Source organism: Tupaia chinensis, unplaced genomic scaffold (genome assembly GCF_000334495.1).
Source record: "Tupaia chinensis unplaced genomic scaffold, TupChi_1.0 Scaffold141389_1, whole genome shotgun sequence".
Lineage (NCBI taxonomy): Eukaryota > Metazoa > Chordata > Mammalia > Scandentia > Tupaiidae > Tupaia > Tupaia belangeri.
In genome coordinates, this window is record NW_006201251.1 from 243,491 (window position 1) to 263,540 (window position 20,050).

A 20,050-nucleotide genomic window follows, 5' to 3' on the forward strand; every position below is an offset into this window, starting at 1 on the left:
AAGTTGTGAACCCGAGTCAGCCAGGGGACCTGGGGCTGGACTTGCCTCCGACTTCTCATCTGTTAAGGGAGAGGTAGTTTCAGAATACGAAAGTCAAGAGCAGCCCTGACCTTTCCAATGCAGGCCTTCCTAGCAATGGTGGTCAGGGCCTGGCACTCCCAGCACAGACGTCGCACGCGGCTGATGTGCTCAGACCAACATCCCTAACCAACGATACGGCTGCGTCTACAGAGCTCCTACCAGGCAGCGAGCCCGCGTTGTCCCTTTCATAATACATTGTCTTATTTTCTCCACAAAACAAACTATTGTGTATTGTCCCCATTTCCCCCTGAGAAAACTGAGGCTTAGAATAGTTATGCAATCTGTCCGAGGTCACACAGCCAAGAAGTGGCACAGCCTAAATTCGAACCCAGGCCTACTTAACTCTGTGGCCCATGTCCTTACTCACTGTCCTCTACCACTTCAGGACTTATCAGGGACACTTCAGGAGCTGGAGTCAGAGCAAGGATCTGATCCCAGCTTCGCCACTTCTTCCTAAATCAATAGCAAATGGCTTAAACTAGATCCCACTGCAGTAATATAAGCGTAACGGTAACATCCGTCACAGGTCGTGAGGAAAGTGCCAAACACAGCCCTTGGCACATGATAAGCCCCAATAAATGTTAGCTGTTAGTACTGATGTTACTATTACCACCTGTCGTTATGCCCTGTGCCCTTACTACTTGGTAATCCCTGCTGTGTGTGTCAGAGAGAGATTTTTACTATAGGACTTGAGCACTCACTGGAGACACAGGGACAGACGGAGAGAGAGAAAGTGAGAAATCACCCCCTGGGGGGGGGAGGTCATGCACAATCCCTTCTCCATTCTCTTCTCGGGATTTTGAGCCTGCACACACACACATGCCCAGAGTGAGTTTCAAGCCACCAGGTCTAGGACTTGAACCACAGTGAGACATGTGGAAGTCCAGTGCCATAACCACTGTACCACCTGCTGGACCCCAGACTCTCACTTTCGAGTACATCAGTGATCTGAAGGTTGCCAGAGAGTCCTTCATGGATTCCACATCCCTTGGCAATATTCCTGGATTCCCTCAACCCCAAACCCAGGGAAGGCAACTGAAGGGAACCACCCCAAAGCCCAAGGGCTGAGGCCACTGTCCCCCTAGGGTGGGTCCCCCAATATCGGGGCTTCAACCTAGAGTTCTAGTGCCCTTTCCTAGTCCCCAAGTCCTCACCTGGGGGACCAGGCCCAAGGCCAGGGCCAGGGCCAGGGCCCAAGGCAGGACTTGGCCGGGGCTGGAGAGCAGGGCACTCGAGGCCACGGGTGAGCCTAGCCAAGGAGACGTTGGAGATGATGTTGGGGGGCACGTTGAGGATCGAGGTGATGTGTAGCGGGAGGTTGACGTTGTAGGGGTCTGAGATGTGGACGCCAGCACAGCGCTCTGCCCGGCTGCTGCCCCCGGCCCGGCCAGCCGACCGCCCGGCCCGCGGAGTGCCGGGCTCAGAGTTGGTGCCACCCAGTGCCTCCGCCTCGGGCTCCTGTTCCCCCTCTGCTGCCTCCATAGAATCGTTCTCCGAGTTCTCAGGCAGCAGTGAACTAGACCGGGGACTGCTGGGTCCCACCAGCCCCTCGGGCTCTGTGGAGGAGAGAGAGGCCAGATAGACAACAACCTCAGCTCCAAGGAGCCAAGACTCCTCAAGAAGGTGCTAGAGAATGCTTTGCTTTCTTGGGCCTGGGAGCCAGGACAGCCTGGAAAGCACCAGGCCCAGCTTCCCTTGGCCACTACAGCAAATCCCTACCCACCCATAGATCAAGTCACCCCACCCACACATAACCAGGGAACCCCCTTCCTTCCCCACAGTGACAGTCATTGGCCATCATACCCCCCAAACACATGCCACTGTCACGTCAGGAACACTTGCTGCTATAAACAGTATCCAGAACGCGGCTGGTGAATCATGTGCCCTCATCGAATAGCTTTGAAGTTACTGAACGCAGCTGACAACACTTACAGACACACGCAGGCCCACGCCACGGTCACACTCCTGCACACATGCACACCTGTACTCACCCTCACTGGCCCCCGCCGCGGCACTCAGTGAGTCCATGCTCTTGGCTGGCCGCAGTGTCCCCTTACTGGATTTGTCCTCTGCAAGGCAGGGATGCGCATCAAGCCCGGGCCTGGCACCTGCTCAGCAGGCCCTCCCACCTCTGCAGACTTACCCCTGTCTTCAGCCCCCCGAGGAAGTTTACGCTTTGTCTCATGGCCAGACCGGCCCAGATTGAAGATAGATCTCCACTTTCTGACCTTCAACGACCCCTTCCTTCTACAAGGAATGGAGACATGACCAGGAGGTGGAGCTGGGGGTCTGTGCAGGGGAGGAGGGCCAGGAAGGTAGACTTACTTGTGCTCCGCAATCTCAATGATCGTGTGGTAAGGCCGGATCTGGGGGGGCCCATCGCCAGCCTGCAGGATGCTAGGCAGATGGTGAGGCAGAGACCTGGGCATCAGGTCCTCGGGGCTGCCCGACGCCCGGGCCCCTGGGAGCAATCGCCATCCACTCTCCACCTCAGCACCTGAGCAAAGAGAAGGGATTGGAGAGGGAGCACAGGTATCCAGAACTGCACTACATCCTGCCAACTACCAGGCTAGGGGTATACTCAGAGGCCGCTGGACACACACTCTAAGAGGATGTCCTCGGGACAAAGAGGACTGAGTGATCCCGGGACCCTGGTTTTATGGGTTGGGGTGGGAATGAGCTGTCACTAGCCTCCAGAGCCAGGATGGCAGTTCAGAGGTCAGGCTAAGCCCAGGATACACAGCTGGAAAGGCCTGCAAAGTCTCAACTGCACCATTGTCTCTCTAGAGTGCCCTCTGTGACCATCACCAATATCTCTCTGAGACTCGACTGTCCTATCTGCAAAACAGGGAGACTGAACTAGTTGATCTTTTTTTTTTTTTTAAGAAATATTTTATTGTATTTATTCATTTATTTCAATTTGACCTGAGAGAGACACACACAGAGAGACAGAGGCAAAGTGAGAAAGCAATCTACTAGGTCCAGGACTTGAACCATAGTCAGCCATGTGGGAGTGTCCAGCGCCTTAACTACCACGCCACCGTCTGGCCCCAGAAGAACTAGCTGGCCTTTGAGCCCCTCTCTAGCTGACATAACTTCCAGTGGTGATGTGAGAGAGGCAGCGAGGACACTGACCGGAGAGGGCGGCACCCCCAAAGAGCTGGTCCACGTGCGTGAGGATGAACTCGACAACAATGGACTGCACGCGCACCTCCATGAAGGCTGCTGTCCCATTGAAGCCCGAGGCCTCTATGTCCTTAGACCTGCGGAGATGGGGGTTATTCTCCCTCCTGGCCCCATTACATTTCCCTAGCCAAGCTCTCCCTGAATATTCCACGCCTCTTCCTTGCATGCCCTTAACCCCATCTCCACCTCTTAAACCATTTACCTGCTTAAGTCGCACTCTCGCTCTTTTTTTTTAAGAGAGACTTTTTGCTATAGGGTGTGTGTGCTAGCTGGAGAGACAGAGAGAAATCCCCCCCCAGGGGGATGGTCATGCCACAATCCCTTCTCCTCCAGTCTCCTCTTGGGATTTTGGGAATGCACACACATGCAGTCAGTATGAGTTTTAAGCTGCTGGGTCTGGGACTCAAACTGCAGTGGACCATGTGGGAGTAACCAGTGACGTAACCGTTATACCATCTGCTGGTCCCCATGCTTAAGTCTCCAATGCCACTTCCTCCAGGAAGTCTTCTTAGACACCCTCCTCAGGGTTAATCTCTACGTCCTTTGCACACCAGGGTGCCTTGTTCATAGTGAATTACAGGACTGCTCTGCCCTGAACCACAGCGAGTGATTTGCAAGCTAGTTCTCCAATAGACTGTGAGACATTTGCTCAACAGACCCATCCTGTTCAAGTCTACCCATCCTGATACAGTGTAGGAAAACACAAAGGTCCTGCTCTCAGGGCCTGGACTTGATCTCAGAAAAGGGGCTCAAATGGGTGGGCCCCATCCCACTCAACAGAAACCCTGACTCTCCCTTTCTCACTGAGCTTCATGGGGCCCCACACCCTCTTCAGCACAGCCACACAGCCACATTCCATCCTGGGAGCAGCCTCCCAAAGACCGGCATCTCCCACACCCCCACACGCTGCTCACACACACCCACCTCAGCAGGTTGGGGGCCCATACGATGGCCAGGTTGCGGGCGTGCATGTTGGTCTGGGCGCTGAACGAGGCCATGTGCACCAGGTGCCGCATGAGGAACTCCAGGGTCCTGCGGGGAGGGGGGGACAGGGTCACACAGGGAACACCCTGGACAGGGGTGGAGCTGAGGCCTGAGCTGAAAGGGACCTGTCAAGACTCTGGGTGGAGAGATTGGGCTGTTGGGGAAGTCAGGACTGCCCGGAGCAGGGGAGTTGGGGTGAAGCCCCACATACCTATAGTTTGGGTCAGGCAGTTCTTTAAGCACCTCTAGGATCTTAACCAGACGCTCAGGCTCCAATTGTACCGCCACGGCCTCCTGGTTGGGGAGAAGGGTGCAAGAAGCAGGAGTGGGAGACCCGGCAATACCCCTGCTGACTCCCCAGAGCTGAGCTGCACTCTCAGGAGCAGTCTGTATGCTCCCCAATCTTCCAAGGAGTCTGACAGAGAGAGCTCAGGATGTGGGCCCCATGAGAGACAGCAGCTGGATCTTGGTGGTGCCACCGAATAGCTTTTATGACCTCGGGCAACTCAGTGACACTGCCTACTTTAGTATCCTGCTCAGTAAAGCTCTGGCACTGGGGTACTTCAGTGGCCCCACCTGTGGGTGTCCCAGGGACTGTGGACTTGCTTCTGGATGTCCAGGAAGGCTGACACCCCCTGGTCTAGCTTGTGTGCTCTGATTAGGGTGTCACTGCTGTTCAGGGTCTCTCCACGCAGTTGTGCTCAATAAAATGCAACTTTTTTGTTTGGTTGATTTGGTATTTTTTTGGCTGATTTATTTATTTGTTTGTTTGTTTGTTTATTTATTTAATTCCATTTGTTATTATCATTTATTTAATTTGAACAGAGAGAGACAGAGATATAGAGAAAGGGAAAGCAAGAAAGCAAACCACCAGGTCCAGGATTCAAACCACGGTTAGCCATGTGGGAATCCAGCACCCTTAACTACCATGCCACCTGCTGGCCTCGAAATGCAACTTGTTTTAAAAGAGTTAATTCAGGATAGCATTTTGTCCTGTGTTTTCTCATTCAAAAGATTTAACATCCAGCTACAGTTAATGGAGCGGCATCCTTGATAAAACTTTGGCTTCTATGGGGCTGGCAGGTGGCATGGTGGTTAAGGTGCTAGACTCCCACATAGCCAACCATGGTTCAAGTCCCAGACCTGGTGGCTTGCTTCCTCACTTTTACTCTAGCTCTCTGTCTCTGTGGTCAAATTAAATAATAATAATAATAAATACAATTTAAAAAATTTTTTGGCTCCTAAAAAGTTCTTGGGGCCAGTGGGTGGCATGGTAGTTAAGATGCTAGACTCCCACATGGCCAACCACAGTTCAAGTTCCAGACCTGGTGGCTTGAAAATCCTATCAGGCACGTGTGCACGCATGCCCAAAAATCCCAGGAGAAGAATGAAGGAAAAGGAATTGCAGCATGGCTATCCCCTCATTTCTCACTTTCCTTCTCTCTGTCTCTTTCTGTCTCTCTCTAGTGAGTACAGGCACTCTATAGCAAAACCTAACATTGAAAAAAAAATTTTTTTTTTCAAAAAGGTGTTTTCGGGCCCAGCAGTTAGCGTAATGGCTATGTTGCTGGAACTGCGGTTCAAGTCCCGGACCCAGTGGCTTAAACTCATGCCGGGTGCTTGTGCGTGCATGCCCCAGATCCCCAGAAGAGAATGGAGGAGAAGGGATTGCGGTGTGGCCATCCCTCCGGGGGGTGATTTCTCACTTTTTGTCTCTCTGTCTCTGTCTTTCTGGCAAGCGGACGTGCCCTATAGCAAAAACCTCTCCAAAAAAAAGGTGTCACCTGGGGCCAGCCAGTGGCCTCTTAAAGGCATCTGGATCCCACATGGGTGACTATGTGGTTTTAGTGCTGGACCCAGTGGCTTGAGAAACATGGCTGGTACGTGTGCATGCGTGCCCCAGATCCTGAGAGAACAGTGGAGAGAAGAGAACTGTAGCGTGGCCACCCACCCTGAGAAGCGCTTTCTCACTTTCTCTCTCGTTCTCTTGCTCTCTGTCTCTCTCTGGTGAACACACATGCTCTCTAGCAGATATAGTAAGTAAACAAACAAATGTAATGGCCTTAAAAAAAAAAAAAAAAAAAGAAAACTGAAGTGTTCTCATCAGCATAAGGAAGCCCTGGTCGGTGTGCTTTCCAAGGGCCTTCAGGTCTGATAGTCTGGCCTCTACAGCCCAACCTGCAGGTCTTCGAGGAAGGATGAAATAGAGGGACAATAAAGAGAAGAGGCTCAGGGAGTGTGGGGACTGGCTATTTGTTAAACAAGGAGGTTCTGACTGGGAAGCAGGGGGCACAGCGGGGGAGCTCTAGGCCCTGCAGCCTAGGACAGGGTAGCAGGGGCTAGGAGATTTGGGAAGGAGGGGTCTTTTCCCTCGGAATATAAGACTGTCCCCTCTGTCAACAGGATCACTAGGATTCGGCTGACCCGTGACGTACCTGGGAAACCAGAGAATCACCCCTGAGCCCAGTCTGCCGAGTCCTGCCCCTCAACTCACAGCGAACTTGTCATAGAGCCGGTAGGTGAGCAGGGGGTCTGGCAGCTCTCTGAAATAGGCCTTGCACAGGGAGGAGACGCAGTGAATGTCCTGGAGGTAAACATCCCGGCGAAGGTCTGGCTTCCGTTCTGCCTCAAACTCCTGCCTGGGGAGGTGCAGAGTAGTCAGGAGTGGCACGGATGGGCGGAGTGTGGGGAGAGGGGGGAGCTATAGACACGGGCTCCTGGCAGGGGCATGGGTCATCACGTGCAGGTCTTGGAAGGAGAATGTTGGGTGGGGACAATATGCCCTGTAAGGGACTGCGTATGCCGGCGTGCGGATGTGGCGGGAGGCCGGGCAGCTGCACGGGGAGTGGGTCTGTGCGAACAGAGCTGTGGCAGGGATGCAGCTGCGGGCGTGAGTAGCAGTGCAGGGATAGGCAGGAGTCAGTGAGAGTGAGGAAAGGCCTCAAGTGTGCTTCTAGGTGGGTGTAACAATGGATGGGTCTAACTCAGAGAAACAATGTAAATCTTCACGACCGTGGATAAGGCACGGTTTCTTATCTATGACACCAGAAGGATAAGCAAAGGGAAAATAGATCAACTGAACATCAAAACTGAAAATGTTTGTGTGTCAAAGGACAAAAGTGAAGACAAGGACTGGCCCTTGCGCAGCAGTTAAGGGCTGCATGTGGGTAGCGGCCTGGCCAACCACACTTTGAACCCCAGCCACAATAGCTTGGAAAACATTATGTGCCCCCGATCCTGACAGGGCGGAGAAACGGAGGAAAAAGAACTGCTGCAAGACCATGCCCCATTGGGGGTGCTTTCTCTTTCTCTTGCTCTGGCAAGTACATGTGACTTCTGGTAACTGAAAATAAATACATTAAAATTGGGAGCAGCAGATGGCACAGTAGTTTTGTCACTGGCTCCCGCATGGCTGACTGCAGTTTAAGTCCTAGACCTGACGGCTCGAAACTCACAGCAGGTGTGTATGTGTGTGTGTGAGTGGCCAAAATCCTGAGAGGAGAGTGGAGGAGAAGGGATTATGGCATGGCCATCCCCCCAGGGGATGATTTCTAACTTTCTCTCTCTGTCTCTCCAGTGAGCACACACACCTGTGGAGAGCAGCCAATTTGAACAAACATGGTGACCTTTAGTACAACACACTGTAGAGAAAAAAAAAAAAACCTCTCTCAGAAAAAGAAGAAAAAAAACATGATTCAAGTCTCAGATCCAGCAGCTTGAGAATCATGCTGGACGCATGTGCATGTGTGTGACTGTCCCACCAGGGGGTGATTTCTTGCAGTCTCTCTGTCTTTGGTGAGCACACGTGTTCTGTGGCAAAATTAAGTAGTTAACTTAATTAAAAAATTGTAAATCATATGAGGGAATTTCAAAAAGCTTACAGAAAAACAGAATTAAAGTACAAGTTTATTTTAGTAAAAAAAGAATTAAATCCATGCATAGCTTTTTCATATTATGAATTTTCTATTAACTTTTTAAAAAAAGAATTATTTATTTTTTTTTACCTATTATTATTAGTCTTTAGTTTGACCAGAGACAGACAGAGAGAGATAGAAAGGGAAAGTGAGAAAGCAAGCTGCCAGGTCCAGGACTCGAACCATGGTCAGCCATGTGGGAGTCCAGCACCTTTAACTACCATGCCACCTGCCAGCCCCAGATTTTCCATTAACTTTAAAAAATTATTTATTTCATTTTACTTATTATTATTATTAATTTATTATAGGACACATGTGCTCACCAGAGAGAGACGGGGGTGGGAGGTAATGAGAAAGCAAAGTCTCTGGGTCTGAGACGCAACCTGCACTCAGCCACATGGGAGTCCAGTGACCCAACCACCACCCCTGGACCCACCCACAAACTTTTTGAAGAGCTCTTATATAACTGATAAAAGTCTAGTATTCAGAATTCTTAAAGGCCAGCAGGTGGTGTGGAAGTTAAGGCACTGGATTACCACATGGCCGGCTGTGTGGTTCTAGTCCCAGACCTGGCAGCTTGAAAATTTTGCCAGGCCTCTGTTCATATGTGTCCAAAATCTTGGAGGAGAAGGGATTGCAGCTTGGCCATCTCCCCTGGGGAAGGGGTTGTGTTTTTTCACTTTCCCTCTCTTTCTCTCTCTCTCTCTGGTGGGCATACGTGCCATGTAGCTAAAACTAGGGGGAAGAAGGAAACCTTACAACTCAATGATAAGAAGGTAAATATCCCAGTTTAAAAATGGGTAAAGGGGGGTCAGCAGGTGGCATGGTGGTTAAGGCTTTGGACTCCCATATGTCTGACTGTAGTTCTAGTCCCAGTCCCAGACCTGGTGGGTTGAGATTTACACTGGACATGAGCACTCTTGCCCAATGCCCTGAGAGGAGAATGGAGAAAGGATTGTGGCATGGCTATCCTCCCGGGGAAGTAACTTTTCACTTGCCCTCTCTATCTCTCTCAAAAAAGTGCATGCACTCTGTTGCAAAAACCTAAAAATATTGGTAAAAGATCTGAGTAGACATTTCTCTAAAGAAGACATGCCATTTTTAACTTGGCTTCTTGGCCATTTTAATGATGTTTAACATCATTAGCCATTCGGGAGGTGCAAATATAAATCACAATGCGGGCAACTGGCATGGTGGCTGAGGCAGCCAGATTCCACATGGCCAACAGTGAGGTTCCAGTCCTAGACTCAGCAGCTTCAGGGACACACCAGGCACGTGTGCATGCGTGTCCAAAAACCCAAAGGGAGGAAGAGATGGAGAAGAAATTGTGGTGTGACTATTCATTTTTCCCATTCCTCATGGGAGGGCATACTTCCTCCTCTCCCACTCTCTCTGTCTCTCTCTGGCCAGCGCAGGTGCCCTCTATCAAAAACAAATAAACAAAAACAATGAAACATCAGTGTGTGTCCATATCATCAAAAAGACATACAGTAGCAAGTGCTGCGAGGGCTGTAGAGAAATTGGAACCCTCGCTTGTTGCAGGTGGGAATGTAGAATGATACAGCTGTTATGAACAAGTTTGGCAGTTCCTTAGAAAGCTCAATGTAAGGGAGACCAGCAGATGGCATAATGGTTATGTTGCTGGACTCCCGTGTAGTCGACCGCAGTTTGAGTCCTGGACCCTGGTGACTTAAACTCACACCAGGCACATGTGCGTGCATGCCCAAGATCCTGAGAGGAGAATGGAGGAGAAGGGATTGCAGAGTAGCCCTTCTCCCTCGGGGGTGATTTCTCACTTTCTGTCTCTCTCTTTCTGGCCAGCACACGCACCCTATTGCAAAAACCTCTCCAAAAAAAGATAGCTCAATGTAAGAATTATCATATGACTCAGCAATTCCACTCCTAGGTATACAAGATATTTTCAAAAAGTTTATGGAAAATGCCTATTTTAAAAAAAAAAAGAACTTTTTTTTTAGGGCTGGTTAAGGCAGTGGACTCCCACATGGCTAACCATGGTTCAAGTCCTGGACTTCATGGCTTACTTTCTCACTTTCTCTCTCTCTATTGCTCTGTGGTCAGACTGAATAAAAAAAAGATGATAAATAAAATGAAATAAAATAATTTTTTTAAAAAAGCTATGCATAGATTTTTAAAAATAATTATTTTATTTCATTTTATTTATTCATTCATTTATTTTAATTTGACCAGAGAGAGATACAGAGAGAGAAAGAGTGAGAAAGCAAGCCACCAGGACTGGAACTCGAACCGTGGTTGGCCATGTGGGAGTGTCCAGCACCTTAACCACCATGCCACCTGTTGGTCCCAACTATGCATAGGTTTTAAAATGCTTTGCACCAAAATTAATTTTTATTTTAATTTCATTTTTCACAAACTTTCTGAAGTCCCCTTGTATACTCAAAATAATTGAAAACAAATATTCAATAAAAACTTATACATGAATATTCACTACTAAATTATTCACAATAGTGAAAAGGTAAAAAAACAAAAATGAAAAGCCATCAACTGATAGATAGAATTTTTTTTTAAAAGAATTATTTATTTGGGGCAGCAGGTGGTACAGTGATTACAATACTAAACTCTCACATTGTTGACTGTGGTTCAAGCCCCAGACCTGGTGGCTTGAAACTCAGGCCAAACTCATGTGTATGCATGCCCAAAATCCCAAGAGAAGAATAGAGGAGAAGGGATTGCTTTTGTCTCTTTCTTTCTGTCTCTCTGTCTCTCCAGCAAGTACATGTGCCCTATAGCAAAAATCTCTCAAAAAAAGAAAAGAAAAGAAAAGAAAAAGTGTTATTTATTTAATTTTATTTAACATTAAACATTATTTTTCAACTTGACCAGAGAAAGGCAGAGAGAGAGAAAGGAAAAGTGAGAAAGCAAGAAACCAGGCCTGGGACTTGAACTGCTGTCGGCCATGTGGGAGTCCAGCACCTTAACCACCACACCGCCTGCTGACCCCAGTAATAGAATTTTTTAAAAAATATGATGTAGCTGTAAAATGAAATATTTAGGCAGGAAAAGGAATGAAGTATTATTAGTACATGCTACAATGTTCATGAACCTTGAAAACATCTTTAGAGAGTCAGACACATGAGGCCACATACTGTATGAGTCCATTTACATGAATTGCTCAGAATAGGCAAGTTTGTAGAGACAGAAGTAGATCCGTGGTTGCCAGGTGTGGGGTGAGGGGGAGAAGGGGAGCAACTGCTAAAGGACACAGGGTTCTTTGGTCCAGAACTAGGTTGTGATGATTATTGTACGACCTCGTCAATATGCTGAAAACTTCCAAATTGTACATTTTTAAATGGTGAGTTTTCTGGTGTCTGAATTACACCTAAATTTTTTAAAAGTTGCTGGTGCATGTGGGCATAAAAGGGAGCATGTGTGTGCATGTCCATATACATGCTAGGTTAAGGGAATGGCCCATGGTCTCCACTTTTTCTGAAGAGTCTTGAGAGCCCATTCCAGGTCAGCTGTATAGTCTAGTGGTTAAGGGAGCCAGATCCCACATGGCCAACTAACAGCAGTTCGAGTTCTGACCTCAGTGGCTTGAAAATCTCACTGGGGGCGGGGAGGGGGACAGCAGGTGGCACAGCGGTTGAGTTGCTGGACATCTACATGGCCAACTGTAGTTTGAGTCCAGGACCCAGTGGCTTGGAAATCATGCTGGGTGCAGGTGCACACAGGCCCAAGATCCCAAGAGGAAAACGGAGAAGGAATTGCAACATGGCTATCCCATCTGGGGGGTGATTTCTCACTTTCCTTCTCACTGTCTCTGTCTCTCTCTGGTGAGCGCATGCACACTAAGGAAAAAACCCTCTTAAAAAAAAAAAAAAGAAAAGAACACACTGGGCACAGGTGTGTGCATCCCCAAAATTCCAACAGGATGGAGAAATGAAGAAGTGACAGCAATGTGACCATACCCCACTGAGGGGGGATGCTTTCTCCTTCTTTTTCTTTCTCTCTCTGTCTCTCCATCTCTCTTTGGCAATTAAAAACAAAGTTTCTCCCTAAGGTAATACCTAGCATCTATTCTTCCTTCTCCTGTATCCCCTCATCCCTATCTCGGCTCTCACCAGCAACACTGGCCTCCTGGCCACAGAGTCCTCCCGCCGTGTCTGACTCACCGGAGCTTCTGGATGTTGGAGGAGACCCCTGAGAGGCGGTAAATGCCGTCCACCACTCCATACTCCTGCACAAACTCGGCACAGCTCAGTAGCACCTGGGGCACTGGGACAGAGAAAGAGGTATTAGAAGGCCTGGAGGTCAAAGAGGGGCCTAAGAAATGGAAACTTCAGGGAAGGAGGTCTGGGGCGGATTGAAGGCAAAGCTCCCACATGGAATAAGACCTTGTCAAGAAGATTCTTGCAGGTCATCAAGCTGCCACCCCTGTACAGGATCTCTGGCCCCTGGGTCCTAGAGCCGCAGCATGAAACCCTGCCAGCCAGAGAAGGGAGCTCCCTGCCTCTTCGGAGTCTCACTCCCTTACTAGAAAGTTCTGCCTTTGTTGAACGGAAGATTGTCTCTCTGTAGTTACTAGTGGCTGCACCCGAATGTTTGAAGAGACAGCAATCTGGCTGGTAGGCCAGGCGAAGTAAAGGACTAGCCTTCAAAGTACATTTATTTAACATTCTACACTGCAGGAAGGGACATTAACTGTCCCAGCCAAAATGGAACAGGGCTGATAGGGATTTGTTTTATGGGTTTTTGTTTGTTTGTTTTGTTTTGAGATGTTTTTGCTATAGGGTGAATGCACTCACCAGGAAGACAGAGCAAGACAGAGAGACAGTGAGAAATCACCCCCCAGGGCGTGAGTTTAAGCCAGCAGATCCTGGACTCGAACCTGCAGTCAACTACATGGGAGTCCACCAACATAGCCATTATGCCAACTGCTGGTCCCCTGATGGGGATTGTTTTTAAGTACCCTTTCTGGTAAGAAAGTTGATGACTCTAGGACCATGGTAATGTGGTGGTTAAGGTGCTGAACTTTCACATGGCCAACAGTGGTTCGAGTCCCAGACTTGGCAGCTTGCTTTCTCACTTTTTTTCTCTCTGTTTTTCTCTGGTAAGCACACATGCCCTATAGCACATTTTAAAAATAGTAATTAAGTTAATAGTTCTTTAAAAAAAAAAAAAGAATGGCTATAGTTCTGAAATAGGAAAGTGCATGAAATAGTGACAGACCTTCAGATTGGTCGATTCAGGAGAGAAGCCCCTCTCTGCCATCTTCAGCACTAACAGCTTTATATATATCCTATTATTTAGTCTTGTAGGCTGGACACTCTTGTTCCCATTTTGTAGATAAAAAATTGAAGGTCAAAGAAATGAAAGATGCCCAGGAAAGCCTAAGTGAAGCCAAAATTCAAGCACAGAGCACAGGGCTGGGTGTGGCATAGCAGTAAAATGTTCAAGGCCACCCACATGGGAAGGTTCTAGATTCACATCAGAGACTTCCCCAAGTACACCAAGCACAGGAATCCCCATGATTCAGTGTGGCCTGATACTGTGAATGGATCGAGGCATCGAGATCCTGTCAGGGTGCTGTCTCTCTGTCTCTCTCCCTCTTTCTGTCTGTTTTGTTCATGGAAGAAATAAATAAATTAAATTTTAAAAAATCCAGGGGTTGGCCCTGTGGTCTAGTGATAAGGGAGCTAGATCCTATATGACTGACTACACAGTTCCAATTCTAGCCCTGACAGCTTGAAAAACTGATAAGCTTATGTGCATGCCTCAAAATCCTAACAGAATAGAGAAGGGATTGTGGTGTGAGCATGTCCCGTTGAGGGTGCTTTCTTGCTCTCCCTATCTCCCTCCATCTCTCTGTTGAGCACATGTGCTCTTTGGCAATTTGCAAAAAATAAATAAATAAATAAATAACAAGGGTGCCGAAAGCTGTATTCTCTTGCCCGACTCCAAGCTAGTATGTGAATTCCTTAAACACAAGGTCTACGTGGGATCCACCTTAGTATTCCTCATGTCACCTGACATAGTGTTTCCATGTACTTATCTTTCCAAAGCACTTCCCTGCTTTAAATCTCAGCTACAAATACACCCTGCTCCACCCCACTCACATCTCCACGCTTACCTGACAGATGCAGACTAGAACATACATTGTTCCACATGGTATGTAAGGCCCTTCACATCCCAGGCCCAGCTGTCATTCTTCCCAGCCTCAGCTCCAGCCAAAGCCCCAACAAATCCTACGATCCGCCCTTTGCTAGACCATGAACAAGCTTTGGTACCATCACTCAGCTATTCCCTTTCCTGGAAGTACTCTCCTTTCTTATTCTGCCTGGTGAATTCCCTTGCGTTCCTTAAAACACACTCAACCATCACCTCCAATTCTGAACCCTGTGCTTATGTCAGGACCACAGTTCCCACAGTCTTTGCTCTTGTCTGTGTAGCAGTTATTTTACTTTGTTATAATTAGTGTCTCTTGCATCCGTACCATCTGACAAATAGTGACATCCTCCCAACATCTAGCACAGTGCGGAAACAGCAGGTACTCAAGTGTCTACTAAATGACTCACTGAGTTCATCAATCAACTATAAGAATCAATGACATCCCTCGGGGATTTGATAGAGTATTGCCTATGAAAAAAACATGAAGTCCTTTAAACTCAAACTCACCAGAGAAATCACTCTCACATGACAGTGTCAGAAAAAGCTGTTTCTCCTAAGCTGTTTTGCTTCCGTACAGGCCTTAGGACTCTCGTACCCAGTTGGATGGATCTCTTTGAGCACCAGGAAGCTCAGAGCCCCCTCTGCCATCCACATAGAGTCCCCTGATTTGCTCTACTGGGTGCTAACCTTCCTTCTCCTCTTGTTTTTCCTTCGACCTAAGTCCTTCAGTCATGTCTTCTTTTTGTAAAGTTTTGTTTTTGTTTTTGTTTTGGAGAGGTTTTTTCGCTATAGGGTGCGTGCGCTCGCCAGACAGACAGAGAGAGACAGAGAGACAGAAAGCAGGAAATCACCCCCCGGGGGGGATGGCCACGCCACAATCCCTTCTCCTCCATTCTCCTCTTGGGATCTTGGGTACACACGCACACGCGCCCAGCGTGAGTTTTAAGCCACCGGGTCCAGGACGTGAACCGAAGGTTGACTACATGGGAGTCCAGCGACATAGCCATTACACTAACTGCTGGTTCCCTGTTTTGTTTTTTTGGAAGTCACCTCAAGTTCTTTGTAAAGTATGCCAGAAATACGAGGGGGCTTTTAAAAGTTTGTAGAAAACAGAATTAAAGTAGGAGTGTATTTTGGTGCAAAAACTTTGAAATCCACACATAGTTTTTTGGTAAGTCACATTTTTCCATAAACGTTTTGAAAGCTCCCCATAAGGAATAAAGGAAACAGTCGATAAATCCAACAGCCTACCTTCTACCTCTCCTCGTGACCAGGTTTCCAGACCCTTTGCCCTCTGCACACCACAGCCAGGACTTGAGTGAGACAAGGGAGGCATCTGGGGTGCAAAATTTAAGAAGCACCCACTCTTGGGGCCATGTGGATGCCAAGAGTGCACGTGGATGGTCTTGAGAGTGAATACCCCCTTAAAAATGAGGCGACTGGGTAGGGAGTGCTGTCCCTACATTTTTCACCCTAGTCACCTCTCTTGCTTCATCTTACAGTTCACCGTCCACTCCTTGGGACCTGCTCCCATTTGCCAGGGTCCCAGCACTGAGGCAGAGCTGGGCTAGGCCCTCTTCGTTCGAGCTGCTGCCCTGCTTACGAGGGCCCAATGCCACACCAATTCTTGATCACCACATTTCTCTGTTGACTCATGAGAAGTCTGCTGTCACCTGAACCCCCAGGTCCTTATCACATGAATAACAACCAAACCGGAGCTTCCCCATCCTGTCCTGCTCGACTGATTTTAAACCTCTAGAGGAGGCTCTCAGAGTCATGTGGGGCAGGGAGTCAGAGCCATAGAAGAAATGGGTCAAGGAGACAGGAGAAGAGTTGGCAGAATCGGAGAGACGGGCAAGTCTGGGAAGACCAGAGATCAGAAGGTGAGGTCAGAGATCAACCTTTCAACCAGGGTTGTTGGAGTGATGGATTCAACAAAATGGAGACACCAAGGGCATGGGGAGGGGTCAGAGAAGAGAGTCCAAAGCCTAGCGACCTGGGGAGTCAGACACCTGAACAGGATATTGGGTTGTCAGAAAAGTTCTGAAGTATTTTTCTGTTTGTTTGTTTGTTTTCATGCAAAAATGCATCATGACTTTTACGACAACCCAATATAAAAGAGATAAAGATGAAAAAACCAGGGCTAGCAGGTGGCATGGTGGTTAAGTGTGAGCTCAACACTCCCACATGGCTGACTACGGTTCAAGTCCTGCGCCTGGCAGCTTGCTTTCTCACTTTCCTTCTCTCTCTCTTTCTCCATCTCTGGTGAATTAAAATAATAATAATAATAATAAACTAAATAAAATTATTTTTTTTTTAAAAATAGAAACCTCAGTATATATAAGAAGACTTCAAAAAGGTTGTGGAAAAATGGAATTGAAGTACGAGTTTTAGAGCAAAAAATATAAATCTATGCAGTTTTCACATATTTCACACTTTCCATGACCCTGTGGAAGATATCCTCTATAGCCCTTGGGGAAGGAAGAGCCCCAGTTGGGGAGAAAGCTCTGAGAAAGAGGACTGAGATGGAGCAAAGTTGTGAGGATGGGAAGAACAAGATCAGGAAGATAAATTAACCAGAAACACAAATCTCCCTACTCTGGCCTTGGTCATCTTGCCGGGTCCTGGGCTGAGGAGAAAAACCATCGCTGGCCCCTCTCTGTCCACTTTCCATCTCTCTGCACCAGAAGGAGCTTGGAGGATAGGGGAGAAGCTGCCACTGGGGCCCAAGGTCACTCACCGTTGGGCTCAGGTGAGGTCCTGGTGAGGGGAGAGGGTGCTGATCCCCCGATACGGAATTCACCCAGAATCAGGACCCAGCAACCAGACAGCCATCCCCTCACCTTCCCGGAATGCAGAAGGAAGCTGGGAGGGTCACAGGAGGTGCGTCTGGGCTGGCTGTGGCCTCAGTTTCAAAAAAGGGCTGGCAAGTGGGCCGCAGGAAAGGGCCAGACCAGGAGGAAGGTGACTGAGGGTGTGCAGGGAGCTGGGAAAGCACCAGCCCCGGTGAAATCAGAGTCATTGGCCCAGCCTCATCAGTTGAGAGGAATCTTTGTGAGCCCTGGTCCCTCAGTGAGAAGAGGAAGGCCCTGTGCACCCTGGGGACGCCAGCTTCAGCTGCTGTGTGCTCTTCCTTGGGGCCCAGGCTTTCCCTTAACCAAGGCCAGTGAGGATGGGGCCTTCAGAGGGGAGGAGAAAAGGGGAAGGAGGTGTCTGGGGATGCAGGGGCGGGGCTGAGAGCAGGAAACCAGCTGGGAACCACCATCGGCCTCCCTCTGGTGCAGGCCCCACAGCCCAGAGCAGAGGAGAGGACAAAGAGGAAATGACAGATTGGGGTGGGGTGGAGTGGGGGGAAGAATCGTGCCCTTCTCTGGGAGGAGCTCCAAGTGCTAAAAACAAGCAGGGCTGGGCCTCCAGGATACCTGGACTCAACCTCAAATCAAATCAAGAAACGGTCTTGAGTGGCTACCCCGGGTCAGATGCAGTCTTGGTCTCTAATCTTATCCCTGGGCCTGCTGGCTTCTAAACCCACTCCAAGGCAGCTCAGGAAGGAGCTGAGTGAGGTCCACAGAGTCCCACGACCACCTTGCCCTGCACCTTCCACCCCCAGCTCCAGACCAGGCCTCAAGCCATCTTTTTCACTCTTCTGTTGTGGGTCAGTCTCCCCTTGCCCTGGGTGTTGAACCTTTCATCCTGAGCACAAAGAGAACCAAGAGTCACAGAGACGGGGAGAGGAGGCCGCCCCCACCGACACCCTCACCTGGGCCCAGCGAGGATGCAGACAGGCCAGAACCCATCCCCTTGTTCCTGGGCCCTCCTCCAGCTAGGAAACCTCTATCCACTCCAACAGCCACTCCCAGACTTGCCTAGAGCTTTCCCCCTTTCGTACAGACCTGAGGACCCTTCGGGGCTCCTTCAACAGCTCCTCTTCCAGCTCCGTCATCCCCTCCCGTCTGTTGCATCCGCTGTTTCCAGTCTCTCCATCCTCTCCCCTCACCGCTCCACCAGTCTCACGTTCTCATGCCCCAGCCACCCCATCCCCAGAGACTTCTTCACCGAGCCGCGTTTCCTGTCTTGCCTGCTCATAGGTCTCTTGGGAGGTGATTCCACCTACTGCCCCTTCCCCAGAAGCCCCCAAAGTTGCTTCAGCCTCTCAGACTAGGTCAGGTGGGAGCACCTCCCGGCCACCAGCCCACAGCTCTGAAGCACCCCGCTTACCCTCCTGGCCGGAGTGCTGCAGGTGCTCCTGCAGGTCACACCCGAACACTCGCTCCTTCGAGCTGCCCTTCTTCTTTCCTTTTTGCCGAGACTTCATGGCCGGAGCCCCAGGACTCTGGCCCAGCCACCTCTGTCCCCCAAGACCTTTGCCCTAACAGTCCCCCATGGAATCCCCGCTGGCCGCTGGGCTTGGCCCAGCCCTACATGGGCAGGGCTCCAAACGGGGGTGGAGGGTGGCCTGGGCAACCAGCAGCAGCTCCTGCCTCTGGGGCCCCGGCCACACGGAAGTGGCTGTGGAAGAGGAAGCTGCCAGGACCCTGGCAAGAAGCGGCGTCTCGTGGCCCAGCCTGGCACTTGCTCTGCTCACCCCGCGCAGCTTTGGGGGGGCAGGAAGCTGTGCAGCTCCTCAAACCCGCTTCCTGTTAGAGCATCTTTGCAACCACAGACATGGGGTGGGGGAGGTAGTACATTCACATCCTCACTCATGGCTGGGACTTCACTCATTGGCCAGGGCGAGGTGACGTCAGAGCCCTGGGGTGGGGTGATGGCGCCTGGGCCATGTGCAGGTGACCGAACCCTCAGAGGCCACAATTCCTGGGCCCAAAGCAGAGGTCTGAGGCTTGCCTGGGGGGCACGGTGGCACAGGGTGTGCAAAGCACACCCATGAAGGAGCCTGGGCTCTGCCTCTGATGGGCCCATCACTTCAGTCAAGTCGCATTACTGAGTCTCAGTTTCCACATATATGAAAATGAAGGGAGTGGACTAGAGGATTTTTTTTTAATTGCCAGAGGGCGTGTACACTCACCAGAGAGACAGAGAGACAGGGAGAAAGCACTCTCCCATGGGGCGTGGTTAAACCTCAATCTCTCCTCCATTTCTCCATCCTGTTGGGATTTGGGACACAAGCAGACACGTACCCGGCCTCTTCTTCAGGCCACTGGAGGCTATGGTCAGCCATGTGGGGTCTGACTCTCTTACCCACAGGCTACAGGGCCGGCCCTAGGTCACCTTTGAAGCCTCTCAGCTCTAACAGCCTGTGCAACTCATGTCATTTGAGTCTCGGCTTCTTTATCTATAAAAAGGGCACACTGAGGCCTACGTTGCACAGATGCCGTTGTGAGTCTCCCGTATAGTACAGGATTTAAAACACGTCGGGACCAGCAGTTAGCATAATGGCTATGTTGCTGGACTCCCACGTAGTCGACCGCGGTTCGCATCCCGGACCCGGTGGCTTAAACTCACGCCAGGTGCGTGTGCGTGCATGCCCAAGATTCCGAGAGGAGAATGGAGGAGAAGGGATTGTGGTGTGGCCATCCTCCCTGGGGAGTGATTTCTCGCTTTCTATCTCTCTGTCTCTCTCTCTCTGTCTGGCGAGCACACACGCCCTATAGCAAAAACCTCTTAAAAAAAACACACACACACACACACACGTCACAAACAGCTAAGGCATGGTGGATCCTGGGAAGGGTTCTCCGTTCCACCACCCGACCTCAGAGACCGCTGAAGGCCTTGCAGAGGCC

At 49.7% G+C, this 20,050-nt stretch overlaps 1 protein-coding gene across 4 annotated transcripts in view; it reads right to left on the bottom strand.

Moving 5' to 3' along the window:
- Positions 1-18,912, bottom strand: part of ARHGAP30 (Rho GTPase activating protein 30) — a 21,680-nt gene extending 2,768 nt beyond the window's left edge. For 2 of the 4 annotated variants that reach the window (XM_027766180.1, XM_027766178.1), the window contains exons 1-11: positions 18,531-18,912; positions 12,317-12,419; positions 6,746-6,890; positions 4,463-4,545; positions 4,192-4,299; positions 3,217-3,344; positions 2,407-2,578; positions 2,225-2,328; positions 2,073-2,150; positions 1,236-1,637; positions 12-59 (exon numbers count right to left, since the gene is read on the bottom strand). In XM_027766180.1, coding sequence (XP_027621981.1) covers positions 12-59; positions 1,236-1,637; positions 2,073-2,150; positions 2,225-2,328; positions 2,407-2,578; positions 3,217-3,344; positions 4,192-4,299; positions 4,463-4,545; positions 6,746-6,890; positions 12,317-12,419; positions 18,531-18,627 — 1,468 coding nt within the window. In that variant the 5' untranslated portion in view covers positions 18,628-18,912. Of the gene's footprint in view, positions 1-11; positions 60-1,235; positions 1,638-2,072; positions 2,151-2,224; positions 2,329-2,406; positions 2,579-3,216; positions 3,345-4,191; positions 4,300-4,462; positions 4,546-6,745; positions 6,891-12,316; positions 12,420-18,205; positions 18,495-18,530 lie in introns of those variants that run through there. The other 2 variants (XM_027766181.1, XM_027766179.1) reach the window with 2 other exon arrangements.
- Between the last annotated feature and the right edge of the window lie 1,138 nt (positions 18,913-20,050).